This window comes from Neodiprion fabricii, chromosome 2, assembly GCF_021155785.1.
Source record: "Neodiprion fabricii isolate iyNeoFabr1 chromosome 2, iyNeoFabr1.1, whole genome shotgun sequence".
Taxonomy (NCBI): Eukaryota; Metazoa; Arthropoda; class Insecta; order Hymenoptera; family Diprionidae; genus Neodiprion; species Neodiprion fabricii.
Window position 1 is genome coordinate 10352303 of NC_060240.1, and position 19981 is coordinate 10372283.

Genomic DNA, 19981 nt, shown 5'->3' on the forward strand with positions numbered 1-19981 from the left:
TTACGACTTCGATTTTGGGATTATTCCTCACAACTTGTAAAGGATTTGACCTAACACCGTTGAATTTGGGTATCGAAGTCGTTATTTTTTTGAGCTATAATTGGGCTCTGATGACACTGCTGTATATAAACCTGCACGTTCCAGATCTGATACGGCATTCGATGGCATTACTCAAATGGAAATGAAAGCCGAAATTCTACTTCGACAGAAGGATTATCGTACAATTTATGCCGGGAGAAACGAACGGTATAGAATTTGACGATACTGTGAATATCTCGTAGTGTTGATTACTATGGTTATGGTACTTTCGGTGTAGCGTTGGTTCCGTTGAACGGCTGCAACTTTTAGCACCCCGCAGAGTAACTGATACCACAATTGTATAGGTTCTAATTTATATAGCAGAAGCTGTATGTTATACGAGCACAACTCAGAATCATTAGCTGACTTGATTTGAAGACACATTTTTTTTTCTTGTAGTCCTTTGAGCTGCACCCGTTTTAGCTGAAGAATTACACACCTTCACGTATACAGCGCAAGAAGCATAAATGTCCGAAGGGGCTGAGTAGCGTTATTTCAATGCTGAAATATGAAGATTTTGTCCATGAATTTTGACTTATTTAAACGCACTCCTAATGAGTCCGTGATTTGATGATTGTGAGACGTTGATACGCGATTGACGATGTCAGACTAGACGGCCAAGCGTGGTCTGTAAGGTTGCGCACGACTTTACATAAGGAACGCTTGATTTATGCTTAATAAAACATCTTGTTTTACAACGCGTAAGGGCGCCTCTGTTTTAATCCTGTGAAACAGAGCTCGTACGCGTTCCTTTTCTATTTATGATCGTCGCGTCGTTCATTTTCCCTTTATGAGATGTGGAATAATGAATTATGGCCAGTGTGTACCCGTGAACACGGCAGGGGTTCCTCGATGCAATTAGGCTTTTCCAATTGTCCCGCCAGCCCGGTTCTTGTTATCAAAAAACCAGTTGCACACAATGCCCGCGGAATCAGAAAGTTATTAAAGGGATTCGAAGAATCAAGTCATGGGTTTCTAGCCGTGCTGGGTCTTGGAAGAGAACAACACGAATAGTTATTACCACCGAAATTTACCTAGATAGATGTTGTATATGATTACAATTCGGATACGGAGCGAATATATGCGATGCGGTGATGAACCTCTGCGCTATGGGGTGTCAGTTTAAGTGACGTTTTATGTTCCGACCCAGGAGAGGAAACCTGCCGCGAATGAACATGGTGTAATCGACGCCCCGCGATCATCAGGTGAATGAGAACACTGAAGATCTAGCCCGAGGTATACCCAACGCTGGGCTATTGTCCTGGCGATTTACTCCACGGAATATATACATATCTGGGTCCTCGGTAAGGTGGCTCATGCCCAGGCCATCGGCTCCCTGCCAAGCGTCGAGAGAAGCATAATGTAATCAATTTGTTTCGGAGTGGGTCCGAAGAGGCTGCGGCACCGCACAGTGAGCCAGAATCGATTTTGAACGAAGGAAAAATAAATAAATAAACAAACAAACAAACAAATGAAAGGTATTTGTGATTAGCGAATTTCGTATACGCATTGTAAGTTTTGACCTTGGAAAGTAATCTCGTAGCGCAAGTAAAAGTTATACAAACCACGAAGGTAGACCATATGCTATCGCCAATTGATGCAAATCAGTGTCCACTTAGTATCGAATGTTCCACCATGCCAATAACAGCCCCATAAAGATGGAAGTAAGTAATCAAAATGTATTTTTAATTCTCATGATACTCTAGTGCTGACATCAAGTCTCTATATTCCCTATGAATTTTCCCGATTCATATCTTTTTCCAGGTTAAAGGAAGGAATTTAGATTCATTTCATTAACCGTAAAAACTAAACTACGGATGAGGATATTCTTTCTATAAATGTGAGAAAAAAGTAGAGGGATAAGTGGTTAATAGGTCGAAATTTGTTTTACTGCGTTGCATACAACAGTTTTTTTTCTCAGGTTTTCGTAACACCTTGGAACTGTTGATGTAAAAGTTTCCCCACCGCCCAATAACAGATATCCGGTTAGCCTCATGCGGCGGAATACCTTTTCTTTTTACGACGTCATCACGAAGACAGAGGATTGAGAAATTGGTTTTATGGTGCGGAAAACTGACGTTCATAATATAAACTTCTTCCCTACAGATGTCTCGCCGTTTCAAAGTAACCTTAAGTAATTTGATGGTCATATGCATATATGCATCCATATTTTTTCATGCGTTACTAAAAGAAACAAAAGCCCCGATGTAATGAGCCAGTTTCCTCTATCTTGACGTCAACGAATAATCGTAATCAATAAATCGTTTAGAAATACGGAGCTTCGCGCCGTGAGACAAATAGACTCTGGCGAGCTCAGCTGACAATTTGATTGACGATGGCTGGACATAAAGCGCGCGGAGCAGTTACCTTTGGAGCCGCATAATCTCCTAGGTAGAAATATCGGCAATCGATTGACGGGCGGAGGGAGAAATTTTTGTGAACATCAAGATCGTTTCGAGATTCGTATCGGAATGGCACGGTGGTTGGCTCGATTCGTTCGAAATGAGACGTTGGAATGCATCTGTCGCCTTTGCGATATCCTTCCTCTGAGGAGTTTGTAACTTGCCGCTACAACTTCGATCCGATCCTCTGCACACGCGGGACGCGAGGATCGGGGATACAGGAAAGAAATCTGGGCAGGGCTGAGCTACGAGTAAACCGAGGCCTGGGTGACAACGTGTAATCTCCGAAGCGACGGCGGAATAACAGCCTGTCCTTGTCACTCTCACGCCTTCTTTAGGGACCCTGCGAAACCTCAAAGGATTCCTCCGCCTTATAGTAGTTCCACAACCGTTCGCTGACCCTTCAGTACCGAACCGAGACCGATACTTCGTTAAAAGCTCATGCCAAATTATTACGTCTCCGCGATAATGGCCGTTTTTGCACTTTATTTTCTCATCTCTTCTCTCGGTTTCCACTTTTTTCGAATTTAAGTTTGACTCGATATGTACAGATATGGATCTTGCGTACTTATGATTGAACGTATATTGAGATCATTCAACTTATTCCCGCGACGTAATCGAAGACTAATAATCACCTGATTAGCACTTTCGCTTCAGTACGATAAGCGGGCAGTCATACCTTCCTCAACTCACTGTATAATTTATACATCAAGAAATTTGATAAAGTTGTCAGACCATTGGAGCAGCTAATTCCAGTAGACTTCTATGTGAAATAGATTCGTTGTCAATTAGTAAATCCAACACTGTGCGTTGAATCGATAGGCAATTGTGAAGGAATGGTATAAGATAAAGGCGGCCAATTATTGGACCTTTTTTTTCTAGTGCCTCGAAAATTTAGATAAATAGACCCAAGATTACTTAAAAATAGAGAAACATCTAGGAAGGTGCGTGACTTCAAAAGTGTTCTGGTCACTTATCACTTCACCTTTTTTCTCCCATTAGTGACACACACGTGTTCTCATAGTCGGTCGAAGTAGCGCAGAGTTATGCGGGTATCAACAGTTTGTACGGTTGATCGTACGAATCGTAATTTCTCTCTTAATTTCGGAAAGAGAAAATAAAAAACCAACAACTTCAACTTAGCAGCATTCTTTCTCTATATATGTTTTCCGTGTAAAGAAGAAACCCAGCAGCCAAATTCGCAAAGTAGGATTCACGCAAGCTGAGAAAACATATCTGAGTTTTGTTCTTGCATATCGGGTGTTAATTGTTTATAGACGAAATTACAGTTCCAATGATGAGAAAAAATGAACAATGATAAGACAGTGATACGTATTCATCACTGAAAGAACGTCAAGTATTACTAATTGACAATATCGTACCTCCTCAAATTAGAAAGAGCTCTCCATATCAAGACAGGAACGCCCCTGATTACCTAACAGTGTTTTGATCTGACACCTTAATAAAGAGAAGCAATTTAAGTTTCACACAGAAGTTCAACGAGGTATATGACCCAGTTACGAGTACATGAGCGGAAGCCGAGGACAATTGTAGGATAAATGAAAGAGTCAAGGGTACAATGACGTGCATATAGGTATGGAAGGGTTATACAAAGAGTATCGCCGGTTAGAATGACACGCGCTAATGACGATATCGCGGCAAGACGAACCGGTTAAATACCGAGGAATCAATCACAACCGATCGGGAGTATCGATAGTAGTATACGCGGTGCGGCCTCACGGTCATCCCGATCGATCGGGACCGACCGCGACCATTGAAATCATAATAATACCTTTTTCTCTCTCCCGAGCTGCAGCGTTTGGACCACGGTACAGAGATGTCTTCATCTCACGGTAATCTCACAAAGTGGCTTCCACTCCGAAGTGGTTCATCGACGTGTACGTATCGCATCCTCCACCTCCACCTCCACCTCCTGTTCCCTCCAGCGCTGACTTACACCAAAGTGCGCCGGACCCTGTCACGCCACGCACACTTCCACCGGACGCTTATTAACGTCTTCTCTTTGGTACCCACACACGCACCTGAGAAGATATCGTACCTAGGTGCACACTTGAACGCGACTCACCGGAGCCGGATATAATATCTCATCACTTCGGGCAAACTGTCCGATCGAGGAGCGAGGCGGTGAGTAGTCAGGATTCAAGAGATCCTCTGAAGGAGGGCCACGTGAGCCAAGAGCACAGGCACCGGAGAATCCGTTCATTGTTGCTCAGAAACTGCCCGGTCACTGGCAAGGAGTCACTGTCAACCTCTCCTCCAGGCATCTGGCTCTGAGGAGGCCACACAGACACCCGCGAGGCGACTTACAGTACCTGGCTTGCCGTGTCGAACCTACGGTGGTAGCCTCGGGCTCACTATCGACGGCATGACGTTATGCTATCGTATGGTTAATTAAATTTCCATTGTGTATCTTTCAAATATCGGATTCTTCAGATTTTCATACTCAGATATGTTACCAGCCCGGATTTTGTACCAAGAGGACCACACGCTATTGTAGCCAGTAGTAGGTACAGCTAACCATTGAAAATAGGCTAATGATAAACAATGGTCTCGATCTCATGGTTCCTTCATCTGTGACTGATCTTACTTGATCATGAAACCGTTGTACCGGAACCATGCGTTTTCGTGCACATTTTCATCGAATACAAAGGTACGAAGTTACAGATATAATCATTGAAAATAGACTAATGATGAACAGTGATCTGGATCTCATGGTTCCTTGATCCGTACCTGACCTTACTTCAGTAGCAAACCATGTTTTTTCAATTCAAATTTTCATCGAATACGTCGATACGAAGTGCGCCAAAACCTTGGATTAAACTTGATCGACCATTACGTGAACCCTTGTCAGAGTGTCTTAACTACATGCAAAACACATGAGATAGCGCACTGGGTTTATAATGATAATAATAATAACCGACTTACCCATCGAGAAGGTAAAGAATATAGTGGACGTAAAATACCCGATGGAATTACCCGCGGATATCTCGCAGCGCAGTGTCGAGGGGGGATTGATCGTGAGCAAAGCCGTTTCAACGTGGCGGCCGTGTCGTCGCCGTCTTAACTGTCGTGATTTGCGTTGATAAGAATCTTTAGCAGGTTGGTTTACTCCTCCGCCCGACATTTTTCTTCGTATACAGAGGTATTATAGTGACTGCCTACATACTGTAGGCATCGTAGATTCAGGGAAGTTCAACGCTCAACGCTCACTCCGACACTGCTAAATGTCTGAAGATGCCGCTGAACGGTTCAAAGTCTCGTCCTCTGCCTACGCACTTACGCAATTACCACCCATTTTAAATCAGAGAAACTACCGATGCTGCTTTAACCTGATATGCCTCAACGGTGTGCATATGGTTGAACGAGGATCCTTATACGTCGAGCTTACTAATTAGGAATTGGAAACAGTCACCAATGTCCAAGATAAACTAGCTCGCGACGCGTCTTTCGTGGGAATATTTTATATTATGAATTAACTTTGAATTATAAAGAATAGTCGACAGGTATTTCACATCCTAACTGTGAACAAATCAGGGAAAGTCTGGAGATCGAGAACTGCTATTTAATTGTAACAATTACGTTTTCTTTTTTTTTCGTAACATAATAACAATAAAATTATACCTTCATGCACTTCGTTACACCCTTGACGAAAGTGTGTTTACCCGAAAATTTTTGGTACGTCTCAGGCTTGCGGATACGTCACTAAAAATTCTGTCTAAGCCGTGTAAATTTCACCAAGAAGAAAATGTTGAGCCTTACGAAAATTAGTTCCAACGGTGTGTAAATTACTACTTCAAATAAGCGCATATGACGTACGAATATATACCGTAGGTGCGGGAAGGTACGAATTTCGCCGTAAAGCCGATCGCCTTATGACTGATACTTATAAACCGATAGCTAGCCTTCGGGCATCAGAAGCTTGAGTATACGGATACCTGGCTACAACACGTTCATAGTTGACCGGTTTAGATTTGTCGTCAGATCGGATTATGGGACATGATCAGGGTGCCGCATCGCGCGGCTCATTCCTAGCAGTTCGTCTTGCCACGAAACACTGCGACGCGACACGGAAGAAGAAGAAGAAGAAGAAGAAGAAGATGAGAAATAAGAATAAAACTAAAAATTTAACAAGAAAAGAGTAATAAGAAGGTGGAAAGAAAATTTTTTTCTCCGCGGTACAAACAGCACTGCGTCACGCGACCGAGTTGCCCGCGAGTATAAGGTAGAAGAGGTTGGTGTATATACATATATACCTATAAGCGAGAGAGAGAATCTGAGAAGATCAGACCAAGGCGTGCAGAGACGGACGCGGTGATGAAAGAGGAGGAACGCCGAAGGAGAGGAGAGGGGCTCTCGAAGGCGGCGGGGAGGGGGGAACGAGGAAAGGGTGTAATCTTCGAGAGAGAATCTGAGAGGGAACCGGGGATCGCGGATTGAGTCATTATACGCGAGCTGAGACCACAGGCCTCGCTCCCCGAGTCCGTGCTTCTTCTTCGAGGAGGATTTCGAGGGCCGAGAAACACGTCCGTGGCGATGTTCCGACGTCCCAGAAGCAACGGAGCAGCGGTACCTGGGTAATAAGCGGAGTCTCGAATCAGCTAAGCCAGGGATAACACGAAGCATGTTCCGTGACTGTTTAACCTCGTGAAGGGATGATCGGCCTCTCCACGGCGAAGTGGTGCGTGGGCGTATTGTGTCGTCACGTCCGGGACAAGCGGAACGAAGAGGAGGAACGGACAAGGGAAGAAGACGAAGAAGTGTGGGTTACCGGTTTGACTAATTTGGGACATTGTAGTCTTGAATGACAGACGAACCAACCGCCGGACAGCCGTCGCATAATATTATGACACGAACTGGTCCATTGACGGCCCCACACCGACGCCATTACGAGATTAGACTGCCACCGGGGGATTTTAATCTCGGAAGTTGGTTACTCTCTCGTGGAGAGAGGAGTCCGCCGGCGTTGTCAGCTGAGAGGATGACACGACGTCCTCTTCCAGTAATACGTCCACGTAACCGAATGCCTCTTTGCCCGAGGAGGAGCCTCCTCAGGATCGGGGGAAGCGATAGGTACCTATATACCAAATACCGGGTGAGGTAACTATGCCGGGTATAGTGGTAGCTGACAGTGGCGAACAAAAAACAAACGCGATATGATAATGAACTATGTATATACTCGTGGTGGTCCCGCAGTCGATGGATGTGCGCCTGCTTGTGTCACGCACACGAATGCTTTCGGGTACGAGAGCTCTGATACCTAACAGGTATAACGGGCAACAGGTAAGAGCCGAGCCAAGCCAAGCCAAGCCAAGCCAACCTCCCTCACCCTTCCCTCTTGTTCCACCTTTACCTTAATGCCATATACCTGCCGCGGTGCCCGAAGCGGCGAGGGGACATTTTTGACGTCTCATTTCTCGCGGGCAGCTACAACCCCACGGGGATAATCGGAAGGAGGGGGTCAGTCGGAGGAGGATGTCTGGAAATTCACCGCTTATGCATGGCTTTCACAAAGATAGATATCGGACAGGAAATATCTTCGAGGAGGGATCGAAATGCTGTGGATAAACTTTCGGTCTTCGTTATCCTCCAGGCATCTGCAGCCTGCGTCTGATCGAGGAGGGAAAAAAGTTAAGGAGAGCAGAAGGGGAAACAGTTTTTGGACGATTTCTTTACCTGCGACGTATAGATCCCATCAACTCTGTTTCGACGTTTCACGAAATTCCGCGCTATGGCTCAAAATTGTTGTAATACTATATGTGGGAGAACAGGTTTGTCTACAGGATACCTGCGGAGGAAACTTGTAATCCACTAATGACAGGAAGTTAAAGCATCGATAGGAAACGGATATGTGGATTAAGAAGGCAGACAGTCTCAATTATAAGTAGAAAATTATACAGCACGGTTAAAAACGTAGCAGCTGCTAATCATATGCAAAATCCGTTTCATGTCTCAATCATTGGTGGTATGCAATTTTCATACGGTTTTTTTTTTAGTTTTTCTGTTTCATTGCATCATCCTGCTGCAACTTCACATTATATTATATACCGACGAGACTTGCCAAGGTCTGTAGATAGGTTTGGTATACATGTTTTAAAATGTTTAAAATATTTGTGTTTAGATAGTGGATAACATACGTCCGAAGTTTTCACCTTCCAGTATGGAACGCCGATAGGAACGATGATTTTTCACTGTAGGATTATTCGTAATTCTAACGAATGAATATTGTATAATAGCGTTCGAATTCGGATAAAATTATCGAAAGAAATAATAAGTGCTACACGTCATGCACACGTGTAAACGTGTAGCGCGGCACGGTACGAACATAATGACAGCGTGTATCGGAATTTCTATGGACTATGGTGCGTCAACAATACCAGCTACACCCCAACATACAATTTGGAAATTAGAAGGGAACTTGCCAAGTCATATTACAGTCATTTTTCAACTTCTGGAGTCTCTTCTTCTATTCTTCTTTTTCTTCTTGTCGGGTGCAATATGCAGTCGAGTACGTATGCATTTTCATCATGAGAAAACATTATGTTTATAACCGACAAAATACCCCAACGTTTGTGAAACCTTTCAGGTATTATAATATATGGAATTTCAATCTCGTTCGGTTAAACTATCCTTTTGTATACGAATGTGTTATTAGGAATTGTACAAACAATGATGTATGATCGCTTTTCAAACTCTGAAAAAAAAAGGTTTGTGATCACACCTGTATGTTCACTACACTAGCTTTGAATTTGAGAGACACTACTACCCATTTTTGTATTTTTTTAAAGTATTGAAAACGATTGTGTGTACCAGAACAACAAAAAAGTATGAAATATGATTTTCGAAATACGTTGATCTGTAATAAAGTTCCGGAATTCCCTTAAAGATAAATGGGAGCTACAATATGGATCAAAACTTAGAAATCGGAAGAAACCGTTTCAGACATCTCGAACAGTGTTGTTTGAGCCATTGATAGTGAACTAAGATATCGACAATTTGAGAACAAGTTTCATAATTGAAACACTAGAAATGGTAAAGATTAGGTCAAAGAGGAAAACAATTCCAAAAACGTTAGAATGAGCTCTAAAACATCAGAGTTTGAGCATCTCGAACGTTAGAATCGTAAGCGCTTCTCTGAAATTGTCGATATCTTAACTTGGGCGTTTCGAATTTGGTTATACTTGTTCCTGCACCACGGTAGGGCTGCTTGTTTCACTTATGTCCACCATCCTTGGTTGAATAACAAATTTCTAAACACATCCTTCGCGGTCTTGTCTCTTTTCAAGGTTTCGATTCAGACCGCGAGTCCCATGATCCTCGAACCTTGATATATCCAAAAATGCCATCTGACAAATGAACATAATTGCCATGCGATCGCTAGGACGCAAGGTGAAGGATAACCGTCCACGGAGAGTCAAGTTCGTTGGGACGCCGCCAAGGCTGCGTTTCGGCCATGCCGCAGTCCTGCCGCGGCTTCGGCACCGAGTTCCTCTAGCGCCTCCTTCGTCCTGGCCAATTCGATGTCCATGCAAAGCAAACGGCGATCTCACCGGCTGTCAATTATCCGTTATATACGACCCAGAGGCTCAAACCCGGTGCCCGTCCTCAGCAACTCCTCAAACCCAAGCCCGCCGAGCGAATCCTCTTAGCGTCTCGCATCCCGACATTGACGATCGGACCCAGCATCCGCGTTTCCGGGAATCGTTTGGTATTCCTCGCGGCGGCGTCGGCGCCGTGTCGGAATTCGGACACAATAACGATGCCGGTTCTGCTGCAGTAGAAAACTGCCCCGTCGAATGTGTCAGAATTGCAAATATCTCACCACCGTGGTTAGAAACCTGCAACCCCACCGCATGTCAAGTTTGCCGCCTTCTCTAAACCCGGGGAATCTAGCGAGGGATCCGTAGGAGATTCGATACCTACTACTCGGGAGCTTCTTCGAAACCTGACCTCGAACCTGTCTCTTCGAAAAGATTTAGTAGGACCTGTCTTCCAGCGTTCTCGACCACGTTCATCATCGCCTTCCAACTTCCCCGATCTTATCTTCTTAAACAATACGGATAACTTAACCGAAGATTACTTCCTTCGTGCAACAGATCTATGGAGTCCGAATGCCATTATTCATTCGGCGAAAAAGTGACGAATGCAGTCCGTTTAGTATTCCAAACCCTGAAACCAATTGATGCCACGAGAAATCAGCACTTCCTCACAATACCTGTTATTGCATAGTGTCTTCTACTTTTAACGTCGGCTAAACTTCATTGCATCAACAATCTAGAAGAATCTTGCGAAACAGTACATGAATGAATCAAAGAGGATCTTTAATTGGTTATCGAAAAAATCATCTGAGGACACTATGAGCGACTTGTTAATTGAACGTCCATGGCGTAATATAAACATTCTCAGACATAATGAGCGATGTCCAGATTATCCATTCGTGGCTACGTAAATAAGATCATCCCGGTAAATATTATACAAAATGAGAGCACATAACAACCGTTCCTCTTCGCGATACGAAAATTATGTACCTACTTTTTCACACAGTGTATTGCAACGTGAGGAACAACACGTCGTAAAATATTCAGCACTGGAAATATGTAAGCATGATAAGAATACAGATGAAAAACCGTGTTCAACGTGTTTTTTCTGCTAGAGCTGGTGAAAATATCATCTGGCATGTAAAGATAATAATTTAAACACTGCAGGGACTGCTAGGCATGTCTGAAGGTTAAAATTGAACGTCTCCCTCTCTCTCTGCGCGACGCCGTTAATTATGATTGGGCGTTCTTAACTCGGCGCGGTGCGTACCGTATATCTATGTTTAGTATTTCACGAATTTGGTGTTTCCTTTAACTCCGCTGTAGCAGCAGTGCTTTCGCTGTGGGCAAGACTCGAAGAATTGTTAGATGCCTTCCCCCTTCGACAAATACACGCCGTCTCGGCGGGTAATATTTCCCAATCGGTGTCTTAGTAACACCACAGCCAAATACCGTATTGGAACTTTTGGAATCTGCCCCCTTGCAGCCCAAGTCTTGTTCATCGAGCCCGCAAACGAGCAAAAGAACCAAGTGGGTAATTGGTCCTGGTTGAATCATGGACCACGAGGTGAAAAATAAATATTCTTAAGTTCGGAATTTATTCATTTACTATAACAAGTTTCCTTTAACACGTTGCAATTCTATCTCAGATGTTTCATCCCGGTAAAAAAATTCTAACATTGAGCAGCGGGTGTTAATCAACACTTATAAGAGGATGTCAGACCTTTCTCTCGACCGACTTGAAATCCAGCAAACATGTACTCGCACTGTGTTCTGCTCCTGACCAGTGGAGTCTTCAAACTTTAGAAAACGGTACGGTTTGTAATTACGTTGTGTACTTGGCTTCAAAAAAAAAAAACGGTCCGAAAGTTGACTCAAACACTTTAAGGTTATGGCGAAACATAGTGTATTGCTGAGTCCGATGTCTTTAGCATTTATCCATCAATTTTTGAAAATAATCTTGTTAAGCATACAAACGTCATTCCATAAGCCAAACCGTATTTTTTCCCAAAATTTAAACCGATCTCATCGCTCAGGTGATAAAGAGGTTTAAAATATGATAAATGCTGAATTGATCGCCAAAATTTGAAGGTCTCATATCCACTTGCAGATACATTTTTGCACGAATTACATTGATTTTAAACAATTGAGATATTGACGATGTCCCCTTTAGGTAAACCAAACTCACCGCGTTCAAAAACTACTCCGTGTATGACAGCTCTCTAATGCCAAAACAATTATACGTAAGGTAATTGGAGTGAGGTAGGCCAACGTTTTCCCACATCATAACAATTTTGTTGAACACAGACAGACGGCTCGTCTTCGGCTTCGAAATATCGTGTAAAAATCGCACTCCCTGGACGGCTGACTCGGCGTATCGGTGTCGTAAAATACGACCGAGTAAAGGTTCGAAGGACTAACCTGGCCCAACTTAAAGGGGGCCCAACGGCTCCGGCTGGTGCGAACCGAAAGGGTGCCGGGAATGAGAAAGCCAGGGTGGAGAGCTCGTAAACACCAGACGGCAACACGTAATAATTATAATGAGGGGCCGCGAGAGATAATGACGAGCAAGCTGACTGGCTGGCGATCCCCTCGTTTATTCCCATCGTTGCAGGCCAGACGTCGCAAATCAAAATCCAACCGTATGAAACGCGCCTGTCTGAATTTTTTCGAAATTATATTTGCGCCTCTTTTCCTACGCCAGGCACTTACCTTTTCTTCTACGGACGAAAGGCTGAGTTTAGTCTTATTCTTCCGACGGAAGACAAGAAGAGGGATCAGGCTGACGTGCTACCAGAGGATCCGACGATATGGTTCACTCGAAGGCGTTCACCTGCTGCGAATTCACAAGACTACGAAATAACACGCCGAATTTACACTGGGAATTTTTTTACCACGCCGCGTTACGAATCTCACGTATATAACCTGAATCACGCTGTCTTATTTTACTAACGTCACGGACATTCTGGTTACTTTGTAACCATCACTTTTTACCGATCGTCCTCTGCTCTTTCAACCTCGAATGTTTTATCGCGTCAAAAATTTCTCGCTTCTGTAATTGGTCCTGACAGTATTCCGAAGACTGCGATTATTAAAAAGTTCCGACAATCGAAAAGGCGAAAAATGCATTTGTAATTTGTATAACTCCACTAACAGCTAATGCGAATTGAACAACGTGTCTACTTGTCAATAGTTCAATAGTATGAATTGAAATTACATGAAGTCATTTAAATGTGAAATAGAAGAAGTAAAGGTTTTCAATCTGCATCAATGCGCAACATTCGCACGTCATGAATAATTCAGCGTCAGTCAGGAAGGGTGGAAAAAGAAGCTGGCTGCAGCTTATGGAAGATGAGATGCTGTGCAACCTCGGGCTATCCGCATGGTTCCTATATCGACGAGCGAAGAAGAAGAGGCGAGGTAAAGTTGCCCTCACAACGGACCTTTAATTACGCTGATATCACGGTAATTAAGCCCATCAATGGATACCATTGTGCGTCAGGCAACGGGTCCTCCTATCCTCGCCTGTTCTCTTGGCTCTACTGCTATTCATCCTCGAGCTATCGGAGGCATGCGGAGGGGATCAAAAATACAAAAAGTCCGGACATTTCATTGTGAGCAAACCGAACAGGACCGGCTCACTCCGCACGTGGATGACGTAGTCGCACTTTTCTATCGCCGGAAACGCGTATCATTCATAGAAACTCCGCAAGTGCGATTCAAACATCTTTCCAAAACTTTGAAAATTGAGATAAATTCAAAATTTTCAGTCACTTGAAAATCATTGAGAAGTCGAATGACTTTGAACGATCAATATTCACTCGAAGATCACTCGAAATCAAGGTATCCTTTAACGTTAAAGAAACTTGAACTAGAGAGTCATTTTTTCGGTATCATTTCCATATCGGCGTGGTCGGTGGTCATCTTTGAACGTACCATTCTCCTTGGAAAATTCGTTGACTCACCACGGACTCGTCCCACGGACTGCGTACTGGCAGGTGAATAATTAACATACTTTCAACCTGACGTGATAGTTTTGAAGCTTCCTTGGAGCCTTGAACGTCTGGATAAGAGAGCGAGGTTAAAGCGTTGGGAAGATAGGAGCAAATCGTTACAAGTGCGAGATGATCTAGCGCAGGGCATTATCATGTGGACTGAGTGGATCACGAAGAGAAGCATACGCAGCATCGTAACTATACCTAAGGTAAAATCTCGAGTTAACTAGTCCGTGCTTACGCGCAGGATACGAGGTCCGGAGAACCTAAGCCTAGGTGTGTACGTGGGGTGCTTACGGAAAGGCTGGTTGATGGTTATAACCAAGGAACGAAAGGAGAAAGAACGCGTGAACAAGATGAAGGCGGAGAGTCGAGAGGGAGGATAAAGGTTTGTTTGTGGCCGCCCGCACCGCTGTTCTTCTTGTTTGTCGGAGATGTTAGAACAACCTTTCGAACAACAGTTCATCACCAACGCCTATCGGGCTGGCGTCCCTGCCATCATCGCCCTTGTGCCTACGCGGTCACTTTTAATTTCTTCTCTCTTTACCTCAGGTCCCATTGCAGGTTCCTCTTTTTTTTTCTTCTCTCTTCCACCCTCACTCTCCCTTTGTCTCTTGCCTTCCTTTCCCCATTGTTTGCCACGCCATTTGCTATTTCCTTAGATGTCGCGACGCCTGCGACCGTTTACGTCCTTTTTACAGGCGCCCCGACCGCTTTTCCATTCTAGCGCCGCAAGCCATCAGTATCGGATTACGACGGTTGTAAGTCCATTAGGTTTGTTTGCTTAGGACTGTAGTCGAAGTTCTTCATTTATGCCGCATGAAATATTACGTTTCTCTCAGTAAATAAATCTTTCACCGCCCCACCATATGGGTGAGCATGGTCCCAGAAATATCGTGAGCGAGAGAGACGCGTAACCATTACCTTCGTATTAAACAAGTGTTTACAGGTATTATCTGTCTGTGCTTGTTTTTTGAAAAATACATTCATCGCCACTGCCCCTGTGATTAATCACAATTTCTAGACGTAAAAAATCATCGTCAGTTTTCATGCTATCTTGATTAACGAAATATCCAGTGTATATTTACTCAACCACAATGATTATTAGCTTTCGTACGTCATATTTATCGCATGAGTTACAACCATCGAAATTCATACGCCAGAATAAATAACAAATTATTCCATTTCGTATATTCCTTAGTCATTCAACCGTCAGCTTCTGACGGACCGAGGTTCAAAGTTCGAATTGAAAAATATTCGTATATTCAGTATTACAGACAACTTTCTTTCGACAGCTAGATTGACAAACCTTTCGATATGGTGACCAATTAAAATCCACCTGCACATTCTATCTTCCCTTCCGCTACTCCGGTCGTTAATAAGTCTCGACTTTCTATGCAAGTTCTTACTGTACCAGTCTCCCAAAAGAATCCCAACCCCATGATGTAAGGAAATAAAGTGTGTGCCATAACTGAAGGCCGATTGTGACTCAGTCTGCGCATATCCAAGACGATGTCACATAAATCACGTAAACAGGTTACTTATTTATTTCCATATATCCTGTTTGCTGAGTTTGTGTAGTCAAAAGTTGAAAAAACAATACCACAAACATTAGCGGACAAAATATGAAGCCCATACGACGTCACCTCGGGTATGTTTTCCGATTGGTTCGACTAAAGCCTATGCGGATTGTTCCACCTTATTTCCTTACAGCATGCCTAACCCCGGGTACAATTATCACCCCATGAAAAAAAAAATGTCGTTAAACCTTGTTTCACTATTTTCTCAGGTTGCAGTTGCCGGTAGCAGTTCCAGTGCGAACGCCGTCAGCCAAGGCACCAGCGAGATGGATTGGTGGTCCGGGGTAGCGGAAGAGGAACTACTCTACTACACGGGTGCAGCAAACGACATGGACTCTCTCTGGGCGGCTATTGGCACCTTCGTACCACCGCCCCCTCGGCCACCGTACCTTCCCGACGAAGGGATAAGCACCGACGGCCTCACTACCTGCGATCTTTGCTCTTGGGCATGGAGGCACGACAGGCACGCTTTCTCCTTGGACGGCACCCTGGGTAAGCGAGGTTATACCTCCTCCTCAGCTGCTAATAACTTACAGAGTATAATGATTTCCCGATAAAGCTCGACTATTATTATACGTACTGTACTTTCCACTGACACCGCGCGCAGTGAGCGTAAATTTTGAGGAAGCTAGTTAATGTTTTGCAAGGTTGTTGCAGCGATTCTTTCTAGTGCAAAACCGTTGGTCCTTATCGCTCCTTAAAATTTGTTTTAAAGTACTGTCTATTAAAAAATAGTGCAGTCTATGTTCAATGTTTCGTTACACTAACGTTGCTAACTTCAATCTCGTTTGAAAGGGTAGTTATTAAACCACGCACCGATATTTCAGATACCCACTTAATACACATATTCGCATAAATTTTCCTCAAGACACTTTGCGGCGTGTCATGAATGATGTGTTTTTTGTAATATGTAAGCGTCTCTGTCGATAGGAAAGAACCTGTAGGTCCACAGTGAGATGTTCCACGATTGAAAACATTCGACCGACCATTCGATTTAAATGATTACCTCGGCTTGGCCAAACGTCTTTGACGATATCAAACTATTTGTTTTTCAAATCACTATGTGTCTGTTAGGTATACCATGCCCACAGCGCAATTAACATCGCCACTAAATCTGCCCGATATCTACTCGAAAATACGATTACTGTTCGTCTGGTCATCAGAGCTTAGGTTCTTTCAATTTGTTCTCTTAATCGCGATATATTTTTTTGAACTCACTTCTGTTGTTTGTTTTTCGACATTTTCAAATGTTGGAACGATCATCGGAAAGACCGTTCTGTGTAGACGAGTGAAAAACATCTGTATAATATTTCTGCATTCAAAGTACTGAAAATTTCTGGCAGGTGATCAGAATAAATTGTTCTCTCAACGCAGTTTGTATCTTCATTCTGTTAACGTATTCATGAAACTATATTATAGTCTTTTTTTCATTACTTTCATAAGTAATCAATGCAGTCTTCAAGTACCTGAGCATTACAGAATTTATCAATTGAAAAATATGGTTCTATCTGCCGTGAGAAAAATTCTATTCCCAGCAAAGAATGCCACTGGAAACTTGAATAGTTGTTTTTTCGTCACTGTATCAAGTCATCGCAATATTTTCCACCGCACCATGAAATTCCAGTCGGCGGGAGATCGGTTTTGTTACGGAAGTAATACCAAGATGTTCACAGCAACTCAATATCTTATACCGTTGATGACTCTCCAGACTTTTGGAAAAAAGAATCGAACAAAAAAACAGTGTCCACCATTTGTCCCGGTACAATCTGCACGAAACAGAGCCAACACCGCGGGCGTGATCTTCGTTGCCCGGAGCTGATACTAAAGTATAGTAGTAAATAAATAGGTGTAATGTGTACACATATATAGCCTACTCGAGAAAGCCAAACAGCCAGCGATCCGTGCAGAGCAGGGAGTCGTAGAAGAAGAATAAAAAGAAAAATTACTCCGTGTTAATAGACCGCGGCTGTAATGTAAGAACTAGCAGCTCCTGCATCATGCGCTCTAAGAGTGTTTAAGTGTAATTTTCTCGTAATTTAAAAAAAAGCAGTTATCCATACATACCCTTGCATCAACCTTTAAGGTACCTGCATACCGTACAACACATGTTCGTAACGACATTACAGCGACGATTAAACCTAATTCCATAAGTAATTTCATCGGATATTAGGGCAGGGCAATGTACGGCGGCCATCTTGCGGGGATAAACTAGGGACGGAATGCCGGGATGGTCCTCGAACATGGTTCGCTGGTTCCAGGGAGCTTCGGGGCATCGTAAGTCGCGTTCCTACTCGAGTAAATTAAAAGTAATAATTTGATCGTGTAGTCGGGCTGGAGGAGGCCGGACGCGAAGGCCGACATCCGGTGCCTCGACCAATGGGAAACGGGCCCTGTGCAAGCTGCACGCACCTAAACCAAACCCTTCGTGCAACACCCGGTAAACACATGCACCGTGCATGTGTAATGTGTACGTACCGATGCTTCTCGACGTGCAGACCTCGACGCCGCTTCCTCCACTTGGATCCCATTATCGCCATTACCATTACCGTGAATACTCAGGGAATACAGAAGTTCGAACTAACAAAATGGCGCCTCTTCCCCCCACGCCCCTCCTCCCTTCTTCTTCCCTACCGCGACCGTGTGAAGATTCGAATCGCTCTCCGAGCACTCGAAGATCGTTTACAGACTTCGTTGCATGTCGATTTGTTGCACCTCACGGAGCTTAAGGAGACTCTAAGGAGGTTTTAAGGAGAACGAGTTCATGTTGAAGTTTCATGAATTTTAGGCAGGTTCGTTTAACAGTGAATCGAATTTGAAAATCATTGGGCTGCAGTAGAAGCTCGTTCTTGTCTCGTTTGCTACATTTTTTCGAATTTTTCCCAGTGATTTTGTGATATTCATTATACAACTTCCTGTAATGTTTTCAACTGGTTTATCACCATTTTTTAGTAATAAATTTTTTTACATCAGCCAGTTGGTTTAATTGATTTTCACGACTGAATTATGAGAGAGAACGTATTTAACGGGTGATGATCCAAAAACCAATACTCTTTATTCGTTTTATCATAAAATAATCACACATTGAGTATTTATCAAATAATTATATTTGTAACTTACGAAAATCTTCAATTTGAAAATTCAAAAATAGAAAATATTGAAATTAGGCTTAAAAGCATAGATATAGAACACCAAAGACTGTCAGGAGGAAATTCTTCATCGAGATTTGAACTCAATTTCCAAAATTCCCACGCTGAAGATGTTTCTTCTTGTGCGCTGATCTTTTTTTTTCTTACAACTTTTTTAATCAAATTTCTTTTTTCTTAGATTAATTTTCTCATACCTTCCAAAACATTACATACATAATAAGATAACAACGTTGCTATACATAGTATATTCATTGTACAGAGTGAATTCCTATGTACTGCATAATCCGTCGTCTGCGAAAATTCAATGCGCACGCACTACGATCCGAAAACGGCTATTTTCCAGGTTGACCAACCGTCATAAGCGTAACCTCAAAAATTTATAGTGCGTGTGAATTGAATTTTAGCAGACAACGGACCATGCAGTCCTTAGAAATTCACACTGTACATTTGACTGCATCAAACTGCAGGAATCAGCGACATCCCGTAGAAGCTGATTTATTATACCGTACGATTATAATAAGGAACTAGAAATCTTGAAACGCGGCTGCAACAAACCTGTAGCACTATAAAAGAAAAAACAACGAACCAAGGAAAGAAAAAAAGGAAAACTGAAAATCTGATGAGAAAAGCACCTGATAAGCTGTCCTTCAAAAATCCCTTATGGCGTTCATATTAAGCGTTTTACTTTCAAGCCAGCAGTGGCAAACATTATATATATATATAATATGTACCACGCGCGAGATGCGGCAGTGGATTACGCAAGGCGATGATCTAGCATAAATCCAGCATGATCTGTGCAGGTATCTCTGTTGGAAATATTATGGAGGTATCGTGCGCGAGATGAGAAGAGGCAAAGAAAATAGGGTCCGTATAAGAGAGGCGGCGCTCGTCACGCGTGGTAATCAACGCCTCACTTGACGACCGCCCGACGCAATAATTACCAGATCGCACCCGACCCGACGTCGCTTCGCACTCCTTATAATACACATGCTTCATGGCACCGCGATTGTCCGATGATTCTCGCGATTTCTCTCTCCTCTTTCCTCTCTTCTCTCTCCTCTCTTCTCTTTTCTCTTCGCCGCGTGTCGGTGCAAGAATCGCTTCTCTCCGACTCCGCGATCCCGTCTCTTGACCCTTGAAATAACCTCTTGTCACTATTTTTCGCGTACATATTTGAACGGTATAGATTTGAAGTTGACGTTTGCGGCTATGCACCCAAACTTA

The 19981-nt window shown here is 43.3% G+C and overlaps 1 protein-coding gene across 1 annotated transcript in view; it reads left to right on the forward strand.

Moving 5' to 3' along the window:
- The window catches only part of LOC124176305, a 67948-nt gene that overhangs the window by 22226 nt on the left and 25741 nt on the right, over positions 1–19981 (forward strand). Inside the window, exon 2 of the mRNA XM_046557418.1 lies at positions 15821–16103. Coding sequence (XP_046413374.1) covers positions 15821–16103 — 283 coding nt within the window. The remainder of the gene's footprint in view (positions 1–15820; positions 16104–19981) is intronic.